This window comes from Colletotrichum gloeosporioides (genome assembly GCF_011800055.1).
Source record: "Colletotrichum gloeosporioides strain Lc1 chromosome Unknown consensus_31, whole genome shotgun sequence".
Lineage (NCBI taxonomy): Eukaryota > Fungi > Ascomycota > Sordariomycetes > Glomerellales > Glomerellaceae > Colletotrichum > Colletotrichum gloeosporioides.
The window spans coordinates 185,836-201,713 of NW_025544676.1; the positions used below are offsets into that span (position 1 = coordinate 185,836).

At 55.5% G+C, this 15,878-nt stretch overlaps 3 protein-coding genes across 3 annotated transcripts; all 3 read left to right on the forward strand.

Annotated features, from left to right (window-relative positions):
- Window positions 1-2,231: 2,231 nt before the first annotated feature.
- Window positions 2,232-3,690, forward strand: GCG54_00013500 (Zinc transporter YKE4; the record flags this gene model as incomplete). The annotated part of the gene is made up of 4 exons (XM_045413353.1): window positions 2,232-2,375; window positions 2,465-3,072; window positions 3,139-3,439; window positions 3,505-3,690. The coding sequence occupies 4 exons, from the start codon at window positions 2,232-2,234 to the stop codon at window positions 3,688-3,690; spliced, it is 1,239 nt and encodes a 412-aa protein (XP_045266325.1).
- Window positions 3,691-8,966: 5,276 nt separating this feature from the next.
- On the forward strand, window positions 8,967-10,430 carry GCG54_00013501 (uncharacterized protein; the record flags this gene model as incomplete). The annotated part of the gene is made up of 1 exon (XM_045413354.1): window positions 8,967-10,430. One exon carries the CDS (start codon window positions 8,967-8,969, stop codon window positions 10,428-10,430), a length of 1,464 nt encoding a protein of 487 aa, XP_045266326.1.
- A 2,562-nt stretch (window positions 10,431-12,992) lies between these two features.
- On the forward strand, window positions 12,993-15,279 carry GCG54_00013502 (Transmembrane 9 superfamily member 4; the record flags this gene model as incomplete). Its single annotated transcript, XM_045413355.1, has 3 exons — window positions 12,993-13,074; window positions 13,151-15,206; window positions 15,261-15,279. The coding sequence occupies 3 exons, from the start codon at window positions 12,993-12,995 to the stop codon at window positions 15,277-15,279; spliced, it is 2,157 nt and encodes a 718-aa protein (XP_045266327.1).
- Between the last annotated feature and the right edge of the window lie 599 nt (window positions 15,280-15,878).

The following is a 15,878-nucleotide window of genomic DNA, read 5'->3' on the forward strand; positions in this document are numbered from 1 at the left end:
CATGGCCCCTGATAGCTCATCTCCTGCAATTCGTTCCTAATCAACCCCATGATCTCAGTTTTGCGTCATTACCTGCAGTGTCTCATTTTCACCGGCCGCCGTATCTACACACAACCTTTGCGTAGTAAATCTTGCAAAACGAGGCACCTACTATAAATACAGACTTCCAACCCGTTTGTAGATTTACCTCGATCAATGCGATTGCAACAATCCAAGTGAGAGAGAAAGCCTCGTGAAGTAACCAACCGTGCAGTCTCTATCCTTAACGAGGACTTGTTAGGCACATGTCTCAAAGCACCGCGTCAACGATAGGGCAAACATGCTGGCGTCTTCATTCGTCTCCATTATCTGAGAACTATTCTAGATCCACATATTCAGCCGAGACGACATAAGCCATCGTCGCGTTAACAACGATAGATGAGCACTTCTTTTTTGTCATTGTGGGGTTCTGAGATCAAGAAGATCCCATATCGCCAACTCGCCAACACTACCAAGCATTTGCGTTGAACCCACATTTGTGACTGCCCACCCCCTTATAAGTAGTCAATAGCTCGAGGTCTATCGACAGAAACCAACATGAAGTCGGCGACGGCGAGACTGATCCTATTGAATGATCTGAACTCGACAACCGGACACGAAGCAATGGTATATGAACCGAAACGAAGAGCAAACTTCAAAGCAACCAGCAAATGTCCCAGTGGAAGAACCGTGTCGCAGGCGCGAACGGAATGGGGGTATCCACGCAACCATGTCATGCACACCACCTGGTAGAGGCCTCTGTTGCAGGTCGTCGTAATGGCTGTCTAGACCCCCACGGTGTCAGTAGATCATGCCTGGCCATTCCCATGAATAACACCATAACAGCGCCGATCAGAGACCGGATGGGTCGACATCCCGGTGAAAGACTCGTGGGTTTTCAACGGCCTATGCTCTGATCCATTCGTGGAATACCTGGAGCAAGAAACCATACCGACGACTGTTCAATTTGTTGCTCTCTAGAACGCCCGCACCGTCATGAATGCTGATTATATACTGACAATCTACGTCCACGATGATGCATCAAACTTGTCTCAGCTGGCTGACAACGATGCCTCATAATGCGACACATCGCGGACTTCTGGACCTACCATATCTCAAGACAAACCAGTCCATCAAACCAGCATAAGCCATTGGCCATAGACGCTGCATCACGTAGCCATCCTCCGGAACAAAACCATCGTGACATACCACCCAAGAGCTAAATGTCACCCAAGCACCCCCATTGGCCTCTCACATCCCTCCTGACCCCACGCAAGCTTCAAAACAAGCCCCATTGGATCCCGATCCCGCACCAGCTCTTCAAACAAAGAGCTACGTCAGTCACCGGCCCCCAAACATGCATCAGAACTTTTCGACATTTGGAAACAGAAGGAGGAAGGGGAAAAAAAACGGGCAGACGCGCAACCAGCTTGCTCCCACATCCCGAGATGCAACCTGGATGGGTGATCCGACCTCCGAGCAGTCAATGCACCCAAATACGTCGCCTGCCATTGGCCAATTCCGCACCAAGCAACCCCCTAACGGAACGCGCATGCCCTTCCGGGTCCTCTTCGAACTGGGATTCTTAGCCCCGGAACCAGACAGTCGCTGCTTTGAAATGGAAGCTGGTGTGAATAAATAGAGCTGCGCGCCGTGCCTTTCTCTCATGACCCCTTTCCTTGGTCAGTCCGATGTTTTTGCATCACTCCACGTCTCGTGCGTCGAGATATGTCCGTCTGAACATGACGGCTGTCCCCGTTGGGATTCCATTCCACTGCAGATGGCCGTGCTGGAAACTCAAAAAACGCAGCATCAGACGCAGGACCTGCTATCCGTCCACCGAAAACGGCCTAGCGGCTTTTTCACTTACCACTGTCGAGTGCTGCTGCTCACTCCCATCTCGCTGAGGTGAGCCTGGAGAGCTCCGGTCGGCGGTGTCGGCGTCAGCATTCCCCGACCGATGGTCGGAATTACCTTTCGGCCCAGGGAGGCACAAGGGCACAAGGGCACAAGGGGGCCAAATCAATTGGGGGAGCTGGAAAATGGGGGGCAAATGCGATCTCAACAAGTGTTAGGATCCAAATACGAAAGGGACGGGAAATTGCAACAGCTCGTCTGATTTCCCGCGTGCGACAAAACGCAAAAAAAGCTGCCTTTCCCCCTTGTGCCTGAGGATTGACACGGCAAAAATAAACTTATCGAACAACAAAATCATGGCTCGGTTTTCCAAGCCCGTCTTCTGGGCTTTGTTCCTGCTCGTGCAGCTGAGCATCGCGTCCTCGGTTGCGGAGAAGCTCGCGTCGGCGAGCAAGCCCGTCGCAGACTTGAGCCTCGAGGCGCTCGACGAGCAGCTGCAGGTAAGCGCACCGCCGGACAGACTCGCGATGTGTTCGGATTAGAGGCTGCTACGAGATGGTGCAAGACTGGCTGACCTTCAATGCCGCAGCAATGCTCCGTTGTGCAGAGCCTCACGGCCGATAAGCTGGCCAAGATGAGCGACTCTCCATCCCTCCTGTCCCGCGCCTTCGGCGTGCTCTTCCCGGGCACCCCCGCCGTCAACGCCATCCTCGCGACGCTGTACATCTCCGGCCCGCCCAACTTCCTCCTGGCCCTGTGCCCGCCGAACATTGACCCGTCCTCGCTGTCCGTCATGGTCGCCTTCGCCGTCGGCGGCCTGATGGGCGACACCCTGTTCCACCTGCTGCCCGAGATCTTCCTCGGCGAGGACGAGCCCGACCGCGCGCGCCTCGTGCTCGTCGAGCCCAACAGGAACCTGCTCCTAGGCGTCGCGATTCTAGTGGGTTTCATGACGTTTGTGGCCATGGATAAGGGTCTGCGGATCGCGACGGGCGGCGAGGGCCACTCGCACGATCACGGACACGCGCACTCGCACGCCGAGGCCAAGGCCGAGGGCGTGTCGTCGGCTGTGGAGAAGGCGGGGGAGCTCAAGTCGCGGAAGAAGAAGGCCGACGAAGGATCCAACGGCGCTGTGGAGAAGACGGCGGAGAAGGAGATCAACCCCAGCGTGAGGCTCGGAGGCTACCTCAACTTGATGTGCGCCTGTCCCTGCGAGCTTCCGCAGCTCCAGCTATTTGGGTATATTGGCTAACATCGGCGTAGCGCTGACTTTACGCACAACATCACCGACGGCCTCGCCATGTCGGCAAGCTTCTACGCGTCCCCGACCATCGGCGCGACGACGACGGTCGCTGTCTTCTTCCACGAGATCCCGCACGAGGTCGGCGACTTTGCGCTGCTGGTGCAGTCCGGCTTCAGCAAGCGGGCGGCCATGGGCGCGCAGTTCGTCACGGCGCTCGGCGCCCTGCTCGGCACACTGATTGGCATTGCCGTCCAGGAGCTCGGTGGTGGCTCCGGCGAGGACGCCATGGCGCGTAACGCGGGGCTCTGGGGAACTAGCTTGGTGAGTATGCCGCTTCCGCAGCAGCTAACGTGAGATGTGTGTTGTGCTGACGAGAAGCCCGACAGACCTGGGGCGACATGCTTCTTCCTTTCACCGCTGGCACGTTCTTGTATGTGGGAACCGTTGCCGTCATCCCGGAACTGCTGGAGACGGGCCCGAACAAGATGGTCGAGCTACGCAAGACTTTGACGCAGTTTGCGGCCATTGCTGTTGGCGCTGGCATCATGCTCTACATTTCGTGGCACGACTAAGAGGCCGGCTTACGGCTCTGTGGTTGCTACCGCATTTAGACATGCATACAGACTGGAATTTGTGCTCCGGAAACCAGACAAAATACAATAGAGGCTTAGAAGGCGTAATACACTCCCGTTTGGATACAAAGGCGGGTCGTTCAAAACCAAAGGAAGAAATGGATGCAGCTTATTGAACGGCGCTCCCCGCAAGCCAAAGTCAGCAGGACGGTTCCGTGCTCCGGCTGGTTTGCGCGACGTGGCGGCGATGGTTCATTCAGACCTGTGACGACCTGGTTTCCGGGTCGTAGGGCTTACCGCTTCTGGCTGAAGGGCGGGCGCAGGATGTGGCTTGCTTTGATGTCTGGTCCGGGGAAGTAGACAATGTAGAGGGACATGGGCGACTCTGCTAGTTGGAGAATAAGCCCAAAATGCCACCATGGAAGAACTCTGTTTGACCGGCAATGTAAGTTGTCGTGTGCAGTCGCTGTTTCAATGGCCCTGTTTCGAGAATGGCTTGTGATCTGACTTTAGCAACCTATGATGCCATGTCCTTGTGTGAGTAGCAAGAGTCCGGGGTGGAGCACGCAATGAGCATATATGTAAGCCAACTTGGCGCAATCCAGACACCGAATTTGTGTTGGCTTTCGGTGGGAGGAATATGAATCCCGTAGGGCGCAACTATGCATTGGTTTTTCATCCATGGGCTTGGTAAGCTGTTGAATAGATTTGGCTTTTTGCAGTCACCCAAAAGGCTGCGTCTGTCTTTGAGGGTGAAGTGCCCGTCGCGCGCTCTGGATGGCCGTTGCTAGTGTGATCAATGCGACGACAAGAGGCGCGTCGCAGGGCGCGGTGTACATAAGGCGCGGGCGTCAAGAAGAGGTTTAGCGCTTCACTCTGTCCTTGTGTGACAGCATCTCGTGGTCCGGGAATGACCTGGGAGTGGCAGCTTGCTTCCGATCGATCTCCCGTGCCGCCTTCGAGACGGACTCTGGTCTCGAACGCGCAGGCTGCAGGCAGTGAGCCCATAGGGAGCGGAAGGGCGGTTGGGTTTCGGGTGTTATGTAATGGCTCCGGACCCTGCTTCCGGGCGTGGGATGTCAGGCAAACAGCACCTCTCTTCATCGTGGGTCGACGGCCTGGGAGGACCAAGAGATGGCGCTTGCAGGGCTCCACCCAACGCAAAAAGGGCAGAAACAAGCTCGTAAAATTTTTCTCGAAAAAAACCCTTCACCAGAGTCAGACAAACATCGTGACGACGATCACGGACGGCCAGCCACGGCTCGTTTGTCGTCGGCTGAAAGTGGATATCAAGCATATTGCACCATCATCCGCACCCACCAGCGGAGCCACAGATGTCTCCTGTTCCTGGATGCATGCTGTCACTCTCAGCGACTTTCCATGCACCCCTGATGCGGGATGGACAGTTGCGAAGAAGCCTCACGCCTCTAGCGTCTTCTTCGTCACAGCCGTCGTTGTCGTTGTCGTCTGCGCAAAGCCGCATGGCATGGCATCACACATAACATGCACCCGAGAGCCCCATCTTGTTCCGCGCGATGGAGCCTCAACTGTCTGAAGATCCGCTTGCTTCCGTCCTTGGCCTGCGTGCCTGGCCATTCCAGCCTTCCACTGGCCGTTCCATGTGTTCTAGCGTCATCATCCAGATGGATCTCATCAGTCATAAGCTCGCCATCGTCGTGCGGCTGCAATTGAGAGACATCCAATTACGCCCCTGGCAGGCGGCAACGTGGCCAGCTGTGTTCCTCAAGTTCCCGAGACGGTTGGCGATTCGTGACGGTGAATCAATCGGTGATGTTGTGTGTTGTGTTTTTACGGTGTGTCCGTGTTCGTGTGTGTGCAGCACCCATCCATCCATTCATCAGTACTATGCAGTACGTGTCTCGAATTTGACGAATGATTCGTGTCCGTCAAAGAGAGAAAATTTTCACCTCATCACGATGGCGAAAGTGAGTCGCAGCTAGGATGGATCTGTTGACATTCGGCTTCCCCTAACGTTAAGTAATGGCGAGGCCCCCATCACGGATCCTTGGGAATGGTGGCCTGGGCGCCGGGACTCCACCGGGCGAGGCAGAGCGTTTCGATCGCTAACGGGAGGCCGTACCGGGTGACCGATGTGCCTCCGCCGGCGGCATCCACTTCTGACCGTGTACGTTAAGGGGACCCGAAAGCATGGATCTCGTGCAATGCCAGCGCCAGCCGCCTTGCATCTAAAGGTTAGGCGCCGCGCCCCTGGATGGATCTCATTAGACATCAAATCCGTGTACGTTAAGCCCAGCCGGTTGTCGTGTGTTTTTGCAGAGCTTTTGCAACCTTTTTAGTTTTTTCGTCGTTTTGTCTTTGAATTGCGATATCCACCACACGCATCTTTGAATCGTCTCTAGACGAGCCAGAGGTAGTGGTACTTGTGGTACTTGCTCTGCTCGACGCACATGTACCGTTCGCCGACTGCCTTGGCCGCCCTGGTCGCTTGTCGGGTTTGAATTTTTTGGCGACAATGCACCCGTCCGCCATCCTTCCTCAGCCAGGTCTGGAAAGGCGGTCGCTCGTGTGACCGGAAAACGCAGACATGACGAAGCAGAGGACCAGGGGGGAGGTTTTCCCACCCTTGCCCGCAGTTGTGATGTAGGGCGACAATGAAGTTTGAATGGTGTGGATGTGGTGATTGGAGTAGCAGTGCTGGTCTGGTGGCTGGTTGGGGAAGAACACCGAGGTGTGAAGCGACAAGACGTTCTCCTCGGAGCAGCAGCCGGCATACCGAGTTGCGGGATCAATGCAATCAATGCCCGGCCGAGTCTCTTATCGTCGATAGGTGTTGAGGGATGAGAGGCAGGCAGGTTGGCATGCTGCAGGCTGTGAGGGATGATGGGGTCGTAGATCTGAAGTCCATTATCTCTCCCCCGCGTGCCCGCATCCCGCTCCTAAAATTGAGTGCCATGGCATGGCATGGCACGCGGGCATCGCGGGGTCGGCTTCGGCTCTCTTAGCACCATCCCCAGACTGGAGATAAAGCTTTGGAGTTTTCACGGCTCCGATTGCCTTCCGAATCGGCTTGCCCTCTGTGTCGCCGAACTACCCACTTGGTTCTGCGTCCCGCGGTGAATTCAACGACGTGAATGCCATGTCTATTCTGGGTCAGTGGGCAGATTTTTGGCGGTCTGTTATCAGACGACGAAAGCGACGACTGTAGTAACAGCCAGGAAATCAAGCGATATCAGCGCCATGAATTTCGCACATGAGCACTGCAGCGATACTGATTTGCGGGCCAATCGAAAGTGATGTGTCTTGCAGAATGCCGGTCTTGGTGGCGGCCAAGGTCCTCGGCACACCGCGTGCTGCTTGTTGTTGCGCCTGCTATTCGTGCCAATTGCCAGCTGAGCAGGATGCGGCGTCTGCCCAGAAGGCTTGGGACTTCCGCGTACGGCGAGCACTGATGTCACAGTCGTGAGAAGATGTTTTGGACATGGGTGAGAGGAGGAAGCAAGCGGTGGGAGAGTCTGGTTCAGGGTCTAGAATCAGAAGAACGGCATGGAATTCAAGGACATCAAACCCAGACGATAGTTTCCTGTAGGTCTGACGTTGGCAGCCACGCAAGGCACCTTCAGGCAGTCGCGGTTGAACCTACAACGTCTTCGTTGCTGTGAATGCCACAGATATGTGCATGAAGGGCGGAAGGCTGGAAACTACCTGACTGTACCTCATGCCGCGACGGGTTGCCGATCATCGGCCCCATCTGAAGGAACGGGCGTGGGAAGGTCCAACAAAGAAAGGGTTCATGTCGACAATAAGTGGGGCCTGCGCCTTTTGGACATGCTAACGGTTGAATTGGATTGACATGATGACTCCCTACAACACCGCTAATGTCGTTTCAACACCGCGTGGCTTACCAACCCGACGGAATGGTGCAATCCCGCTGCGCTCCTGGTTGCTTTAGCTTCAGCATCTATCTGGATTATTAAGTCCGAGATTCATAATGATCGGCCATGGGAATGAAGGGAAATCAGCACTTGGACAGGGTCAGGCCTGACGGGGTACTGTAGATGTTGACCGCGTGTAAGAAGGTTCTTTCGTGTTTACGCCGAAGGAGGTACTCAGATAGACTTCCCCTTCAGGCAAGCAATGCATGGCATCGTAAGGTATGGATTGCATGATCAATGTGCGGAGTACGCAGTAACAGTCTTTGAGAGCTTGTCTTTTGTCGCCCGAGAATGCGGCAAGAGATCGAATGGCCGAAAGTAATGTAGAGCCAACAGCGAATTCTCGGCACCGAGACCCAGATGCTTCTCGGAGTCGGAGTAGAGATGGAGAAAACTAGCTGCCATTCACGCCTTTCACGCCGTGTAAGGTAGTCATAGCTACAGCGAAAGCTCCGCAGAGCCCTGGAGGGAGGGAAAAAGCCTTCCATGTTCAATCCGCCCTGCGACACCTTCCGGGGCTCGGAGTCCCACATGCGCGTCCAGCTGCACCTGGGAGATCGCTGCGGAAACATGGACACCAGCTGCCCCAGCCAAAGAGCCGCGCTACAGCAGCAGCTACGCTGTAAACAGCCTTCGTGCTCACTGGAAGGGCGTCACTGTGTCGTCCCTTCTTAGGGGAGTCATCCACCGGCCCAGTGTGGACCCTTCTTTTTTTCTCCCCCCCTGGGCTCCACACCATGTGAGTCTCTCTCTCTCTCTTGTTTCTTCCTCCCACGTCTGTGCTCGTCCAACATGTACATCCGCCATGTATCTCATGTACCACTCTCAGGTACCGGTACGATGCCCACCTCCCTCCATCACGCAGGCTGGAGGTGAGGAGCCCGCCCTTTGCAAGTGCAAAGGCGTGGAGGGCTTGTTTCCGGCCCTGGCGCCTGCTTTGCTGCCATGGATTGCTGCTTGGACAAGTCAATCGAACCTCCTGTTGGGCCTGACCATCCTTGACTTTGAGTCAGCCTTAAAGAGAGCCGGTTCGCCCTTCCTCTTGTCATCGTGATACTCTATTACTCTCCGTACCACTCAGAAGCTTCAACTCGATTCCTATTACCACACTCCAACCCATTTTGTCCCCATCTGGTTTCCATCACATATCTGGGGGTCTCCAATCGACTTGTCATCTATATATGACCGCTATCCACTGCAACGTCGTCTTGAAGTTCTAGACCACCGTCCACTTGCTCATGTTCGCCCTGCTTACACCAAAGCAACTGGCGCTTGTGCTCCCCTTCACCCGTCAGGCATAGAGAGGCATTGACAACTCAACATCACCATCAACCATCCTCGTCCTGGATCCAAACCGTCAAAATGTCCAGCCACAGCGAAATCAGCTCGGTCGTCACCTTCGCCCGCCAGTCCGGCCACAAGAAGATGAGCATCGAGATCAACATCAACGACCACTACACCTCCAAGGTGTACACTTCCGGTAGTCCCATCTCCGGAGACGTCATCATCACACCAAACAATGATTGCCGCTTCGACTACGTCCAGATTGTTCTTCTGGGCACCTCGAGGACCCGTCTGGATGCCGTCCAGATTCCCCAGCTGTCGTCCCACACCTTCCTGAAGCTGGATATGCCTATTCCCGAGTCGGCTTACCCCGTACCCCGGATTTTCGAGGCTGGCCGCACTTACACCATCCCCTTCAACTTTGTCATCCCCCAGCACCTCACCATCAGTGCGTGCACTCACAAGGCGCAATCCGACCTTATTCACGACCACCACATGCGATTGCCGCCATCCATGGGCAGCTGGGAGAAGGACGACATGAGCCCCGACATGGCCCAGATCCACTACGCCATCAAGGCCCGCGTTGTGCGTCAGGATGAGCTCGGTGGACGTCCCACTAAGGTCATGGAGGACGCCTACCTTCTCAACGTTCTCCCTTGCTCGCCTGAAGACCCGCCCTTGAACATCACCAAGCAGGACAAGGGTTACACTCTGAGCAAGACCAAGACGATCCGCAAGAACATCTTTTCTTCCAAGCAGGGACGCATCACCGCTTCGGCTGCCCAGCCTGGAGCTGTCTACCTTACTCAGGACGGCCGTGGGTCTTCCGAAGGCACGCTCATGGTTAACCTCAACTTTGAGCCTGCGTCTGCCGATATCCTGCCTCCAAAGGTCAGCACTGTCTCTGCAAAGATTCAGTCCCAAACATGGTACGGCGCGACTCCCATGACGAGGTTCCCCAACCTGGGCGACAGCCACGAAGTCTACGCCTTGACCCAGCAACTCGCCTACCAGACTTCCGTTCCCCTGTTGTCGGCGACAGTTGACAAGACTCACTGGCGCCAACAACTGGCATCCACCACTCGTCGCGACTCTGGATACTCCAGTGATGGCCTGCAGGGCAACAACTCTGACTCGGATCACTCTCGAGGCCGCCGCTCCAGCAAAGATCGCTCTTCGCCAATCAACCACCTTGCTCTCCTCCAGATCCCTTTCAAGCTTCCGACCTCACGCAAGACGTTCATCCCGACCTTCCACGCCTGCATCGTCTCCCGAACTTACACCCTGCAACTGACGCTTGTCGTTGGCGATACCAAGGTCAACTTGGCTGTTCCTGTTCAGATTGCTCTGGAGCCTCCCGTGCAACAGGACATGGGCCTGCCGAGCTTCGATGCGGTAATGGCGCAACAGGAAGAGGCGGAAGCTGATGCATACCTCCAGCCAAGGCTGTTGCAGCAACCTGCGCCCGAGTTCCAAGGCAACGCAGTATTGCCAGGATATGGTGACTTTTCTATGAGGAGGGCAGCAGTGCCAACCGCTTGATTCATCGGCACTGTTTACCACCAATGACGAGTTACGACTGACGGAGATTTTCCATACACGATACCACATCTCAACACATTTCCTTTGTCAAAATGTTTTATTTTGTACTAGATGGGTTCGATGCGAAAGGGAGCTGCATCGACAGAGCATAAGAAACCTCGGAGTTGGGCATGGAATCAAAAAGGGTTTGCTTTTCGAACGTCGTTTCATCCATTTCTTCGGATACCACACATTCGCATGTTCATTACGATACCCAAAGAGCACAGCCAAATTGGATATATACACTCAATAATAATACGAAAACTAAATGGAACAAACGCGCCAGGTTTACGCTGTGATCACTTGATGCTAATTGAAGGTGGACCAGTGTCCAAGTCATCCAGCCGATTCAAGCCGCTGGGCCCATATTTGACGAATGGGTCTGTAAGATGCCGTATTCCAGTCCGGCGACGATGCCAAGGCCGGTACCCCAGCAGCTCCGGGAGGGGACGGGTGTACGGAAGCAGAGCGGAGCGGAGGCCTGATAGAGTGGGCTTAGACTCGGCGCACCGGCACGGCACTGTGGGACGTGGACGGACGCTGGAAGAAAATAAGTGGAGACTGGCGGAAAGTTCTGGACCGACCGGGGGGTACGTTTGGCGAGATTGCTTCCTCCCCGGAAAAACGAAGAGCTCTGGAAGGATTGCGACATGGGGTTCGCGATTGCTGATTATTTGTGGGGAAGAGGTGATCTCCCCCCTCGTCGTACCGGGACTGGAGCAACTCTGAGCACTGAGCACCCAGATGACGATGCCTTGGGTCTCACCACCCGGCGCGGACCCAACGAGGACGCGAGTTCCCCAGTCGCGGGAAGCGTAAGCCGTTGCGGCTTTCTTGTTACTATTGATAGGTTTTGACGCCGTCTGCGTTTGGCGGGGGAGCTGGCGCTGATCGCAGCCCACTTCGCGGCGTAGGGTCTTTTGCGGTCCGCTTCGATCTCTCTTTGATGTGGTAATAGTGTCAGGCTGCAGCAGCTGAAGTGACGGGCGGCTGAGGAAGAGGGCGAAGGCGCAAGGTCTGAGGTGAGAGCCCCTAGTGTAAGGCAAGGTAAGGTAAGCTAAGATGGAACCTGCAACCTGTAACCTGTTGGCTTGTCGCCTGTAACTGCTGGCGGTGGGTGTCTGTGTGTTCGCATGCGCCGCCCTCGCAGCGATTCCATCCCTTCCTTTTGGCGGCTTCGAGATGGCGAAAAGATGCGATGGCCGTTGCGCTACGAATACACGTGACGGTGCCAATCCCCTTTCATCTTGGCTGCGTCCTGGGCAAGGGCTTGAACTCACTCCGTACCTTACCTGCACGCCTTAACTGTTGGTGCCGGCTTCTGGTTCTCCCCAACACGACTGCCTGCGTGCGTGATTGGTGCCATTTTTAAACAACAGGCAGCGGCAGATATAGGGGTCGGGGATGAGGGCGGGAAATAACGAGCGAACTGCGGGGAGACGGTGACTGGTTGAGCATCATCAATTGGCCATACAGAGGGCGCTGCAGGAGATAAGGCAATGCGGATACGGATACCGTGCCCAGGAATCACCCTAAATGCCTTCCCGATGCAGCAGGAAAGGCGGCACTCCGCAGTCGTATCTTGCGACCTTCCTTCTTGCCAGAGGTCTCGCAAGTCGGTCTCCCAGATGGACGTCGTAATGAATTGCCCCGGGACGTGACTGCCGCCTTTATTAACAGGGCCTGCAGTGCTATATGCCTTGAACCGTGCACAAGCACCCCCCATGTCCATTGCGATTCCCATTTCCGTTCCCGCGCATTCCGTCGTCCCGTTTCCTCCTCCCAGCAGTGCCAGTGCCAGTGACTTACCAGCTTTCATCTTCCTCCCCTCCCCTCCCGCCTCCGTCCCATCTTGGTGCTTGTTTTGTCTTCCTCCCTTCCCGTCTCCCGCGAGTCCTGACTTCTGACTCTCTCATCCCTACTGCTTGTTTTGTCCTGCTTGCGCGTATCTTGACAGCTATCGGATTGCTGCACAGTACACGAGTTCGCCAGTCCCAGCAGCTGGCGCCCCAAGGTTGACCCCGTCTCGACAGGAGGATTGCGGTGGCTGAGTTGCGTCACTCTCGACAAGCTTGCTTCTCTGGTCCAGAACTTATTTCTCTCTAAACTTCCCGATCTCTGGTACTTGGTACCGATTCCACTCGTTAATCCCGCCTTCCCTCCTTCCGACCCTTTCGACCCTCTTCTTTCTTCCCCAGCTCCAGCTTTCTTAGTTCCAGCCCGAAGAAGAGGCCCCTCCCATTTGCGGCGGCGGCGTGGCGCTCAGAGACACCGTGCAGCCACGGACCTGGTTCTCGAATTTGACGCGACCGTCTTACCTTTATTTCGCCCTCCACGCCTATCTTATCTACCTCAACCGTCCCCGGTTCCCTTTCAATTCCTCGGTGACACACCCGTCGACGACTCGATCAGCTCCCCAAGGGAAAAACACAATAACACGAACAGCTCGCCTTCTCGACACGAAGGTAGCATCACAACGGTTCATGCGGAATTAGTCGGCTACTCGCGACCACACTCGACACAATGCGACAGGTGCTGAGGGCCGGCTTGGGATGCCTCGTCTCCCTGCTGCTCGCCGCACCGGCTGACGCCTTCTACATTCCAGGTTCGCCGCCCCTGCGCAAGCTCCTAGGGAAGGAACTGGGTTGTTGGATGACGATGCTGACCATTTCTCGACGCAGGCTGGTCTATCAAGAGCTACCACGACGGCGAACAGATCCCGCTCCTTGTTAACAAGGTCTACTCCGATAACACGCAGCTTCAGTATGCGTACTACGACCTCCCCTTCGTGTGCCCCCCGACGGGCAAGCCGAAGCCCGGCACCGGACTGCTGAGCGGACAGAGCATCCCCCTCAACCTCGGCGAGGTCCTTCGTGGCGACAGGATAAAGACGTCCGACATTGACTTGGTCGTGGGCCAAGATAAGCCATGCAACCTGCTGTGCAATCGCGAGATTTCGAGGAAGGAGATGCGGAGGGCCCGCGAGATGGTACAGGACGGCTACGTCACTGAATGGATTGTAGACAACCTCCCCGGTGCCACGAGCTTCGTGACCGTCGACAAGAGCCGCAAGTACTACGCTGCCGGCTTCAAGCTGGGCTTCACAGACTACGCTGCCAACGGTGGCAAGCCCCGCCACTTCATCAACAACCACCACACAATCGTCATCCGTTGGCGCAAGGCACCCGGCAAGGCTGGCGAGAGAGGCGGCAAGGTCGTCGTCGGCTTCGAGGTCTACCCCAAGAGCATCGGGCCCCAGACTAAGCGCGAGGAGAGCGGGTGCCCTGCTGATCTCCAAAACATTGACCAGAACTTCGAGCTCTACCTAGCCCCGAACAAGTCGAGCGACAGCTCTGCGCAGTACTCGCAGTCCTCGTACCAGCCGGAAGACGACGAGGACCCCGACGACGATGCCAAGCTCACCATTCCCTACACCTACTCCGTCTACTTCCGCGAGGACAACAACGTTGAGTGGTCGCGACGATGGGATCTGTACTTTGTCAACCAGGAGGAGGGCTCCAAGATCCATTGGCTCGCCATTGTCAACTCGCTCATCATCTGCGGCTTGCTCACTGGTATCACCCTGATGATCCTGGCCAGGACCATCCGCTCCGACATCAAGGGTTACAAGGAGGTTCCTCTCGAGGATGGCAAGCCCAAGCTGAAGCGCAAGAAGACTGGAAACAGATCTCCCAGGCTTTCGGAGAAGAGCGGCGGACTTCTCGACCAAGGAAACGATGTCGAGAACGATGCGGATGTGTCTTCCGACGAGGAGGCACTGGAAGATGTCACCGGCTGGAAGTTGCTGCACGCCGACGTTTTCAGGACTCCTGCTTTTGGCTACCTCCTGGCGCCCTTGGTCGGTTCGGGCATGCAGCTACTCTTCATGGCCATCGGACTGGTCCTCCTGAGCGCCCTTGGCGTTCTCAACCCGAGCTTCCGCGGAGGATTCATCAGCGTTGGAGTCGGTCTGTTCGTCTTTGCCGGCCTGTTCTCCGGCTACTTTTCAGCACGTGTCTACAAGACCTTTGACGGACAGGATTACCGAAAGAATGCGCTGGTCACTGCTGTTCTGTTCCCGGGTCTGCTCTTCGGCATCGTCTTCATTCTGAACTTGTTCGTCTGGGCGCAGGCCTCTAGCACGGCCATCCCCTTCGGCACCCTTGTGGCGATTATCTTCCTCTGGCTGTGTATCCAGGTTCCCCTGGTCTACGCTGGTTCTTGGTTCGGTTTCGTTCGCGGTGGAACCTGGGAACACCCGACCAAGACAGCCACCATTCCCCGCCAGGTCCCGCTGCAAGCTTGGTACATCAAGTCTTGGCAGTCGATCCTTCTGGCCGGCCTCATCCCCTTCGCAGTCATCTTCATCGAGCTGCTTTTCGTCTTCCAATCTGTCTGGCAGGACAAGAGCGGCTACTACTATGTGTTTGGATTTCTGGCGGTGGTTTCGGTCATCCTCATTCTGACGATTGCCGAGGTGACTGTGGTCACCATCTACATCCAGCTCTGCTCCGAGAACTACAACTGGTGGTGGCAGTCGTTCATGGTCGGTGGTGGTAGCGCAGTCTGGGTGTTTCTGTACTGCGTGTGGTACTACTTCTTCAAGCTGCATATCACCGGCTTCGTCAGCAGCATGCTGTTCTTCAGCTACAGCTTCATGGCTTGCTGCGTGTATGGTCTCTTGACGGGGACCGTTGGTTTCCTGAGCGCATATGCCTTTGTCAGGAGGATTTACGGGTAAGCATTTTCGAATTGTTATTCTCTGCACACTCAAGCTGACTACTTTTCCAGGGCGATCAAGGCGGACTAAGCCATCGTGCTAGTATCGAACGCAAAGTGCTTTAATATGTTAACGGCACGAAAACGGATTGACGGCGCTTATTAATGCATTGCCCGGGGCGTCACGTTTTGGGGAATGTCCACGGGGACAGGCGTTTTACCGGAAATGATCAACCTTGTCCCTGGCTTTTTTTAACCGGGCGGGTTAGACTATTGACTCACAGTATATATGATGACAGGATCAAACAACAGGGCAAAAGGTGGGATTGAATAGTTGCGGGTATATAATTAGCTTGTCCAGTCTCTACGGAACAATCAAAATCTCAAGATGATGATGACGGGGCCAACTGAGTGGTGAGGCTGCCCTGTGCAATGTCAGGTGTGCTTTCGCAACTGAGAGTGGTAAGAGATTGAGAGGGTATTTATTAGAGGCTTCTAAGTTGTGATGTGAGGTCGACAAGAACAGCCTTTCGAGAACTTGTCTGTACACAGCTATCTCACGTACGTACCCTTGATATCTGTGAGACTGGTTGGCGGTGAGATGTATTTGAGAAGTAAAGGTGGAGTTCAGAGTGGCGGTGCCAAGGCATTCATACCAAGATGGCGCGAAAAAGGGCACAACAGAGGAGA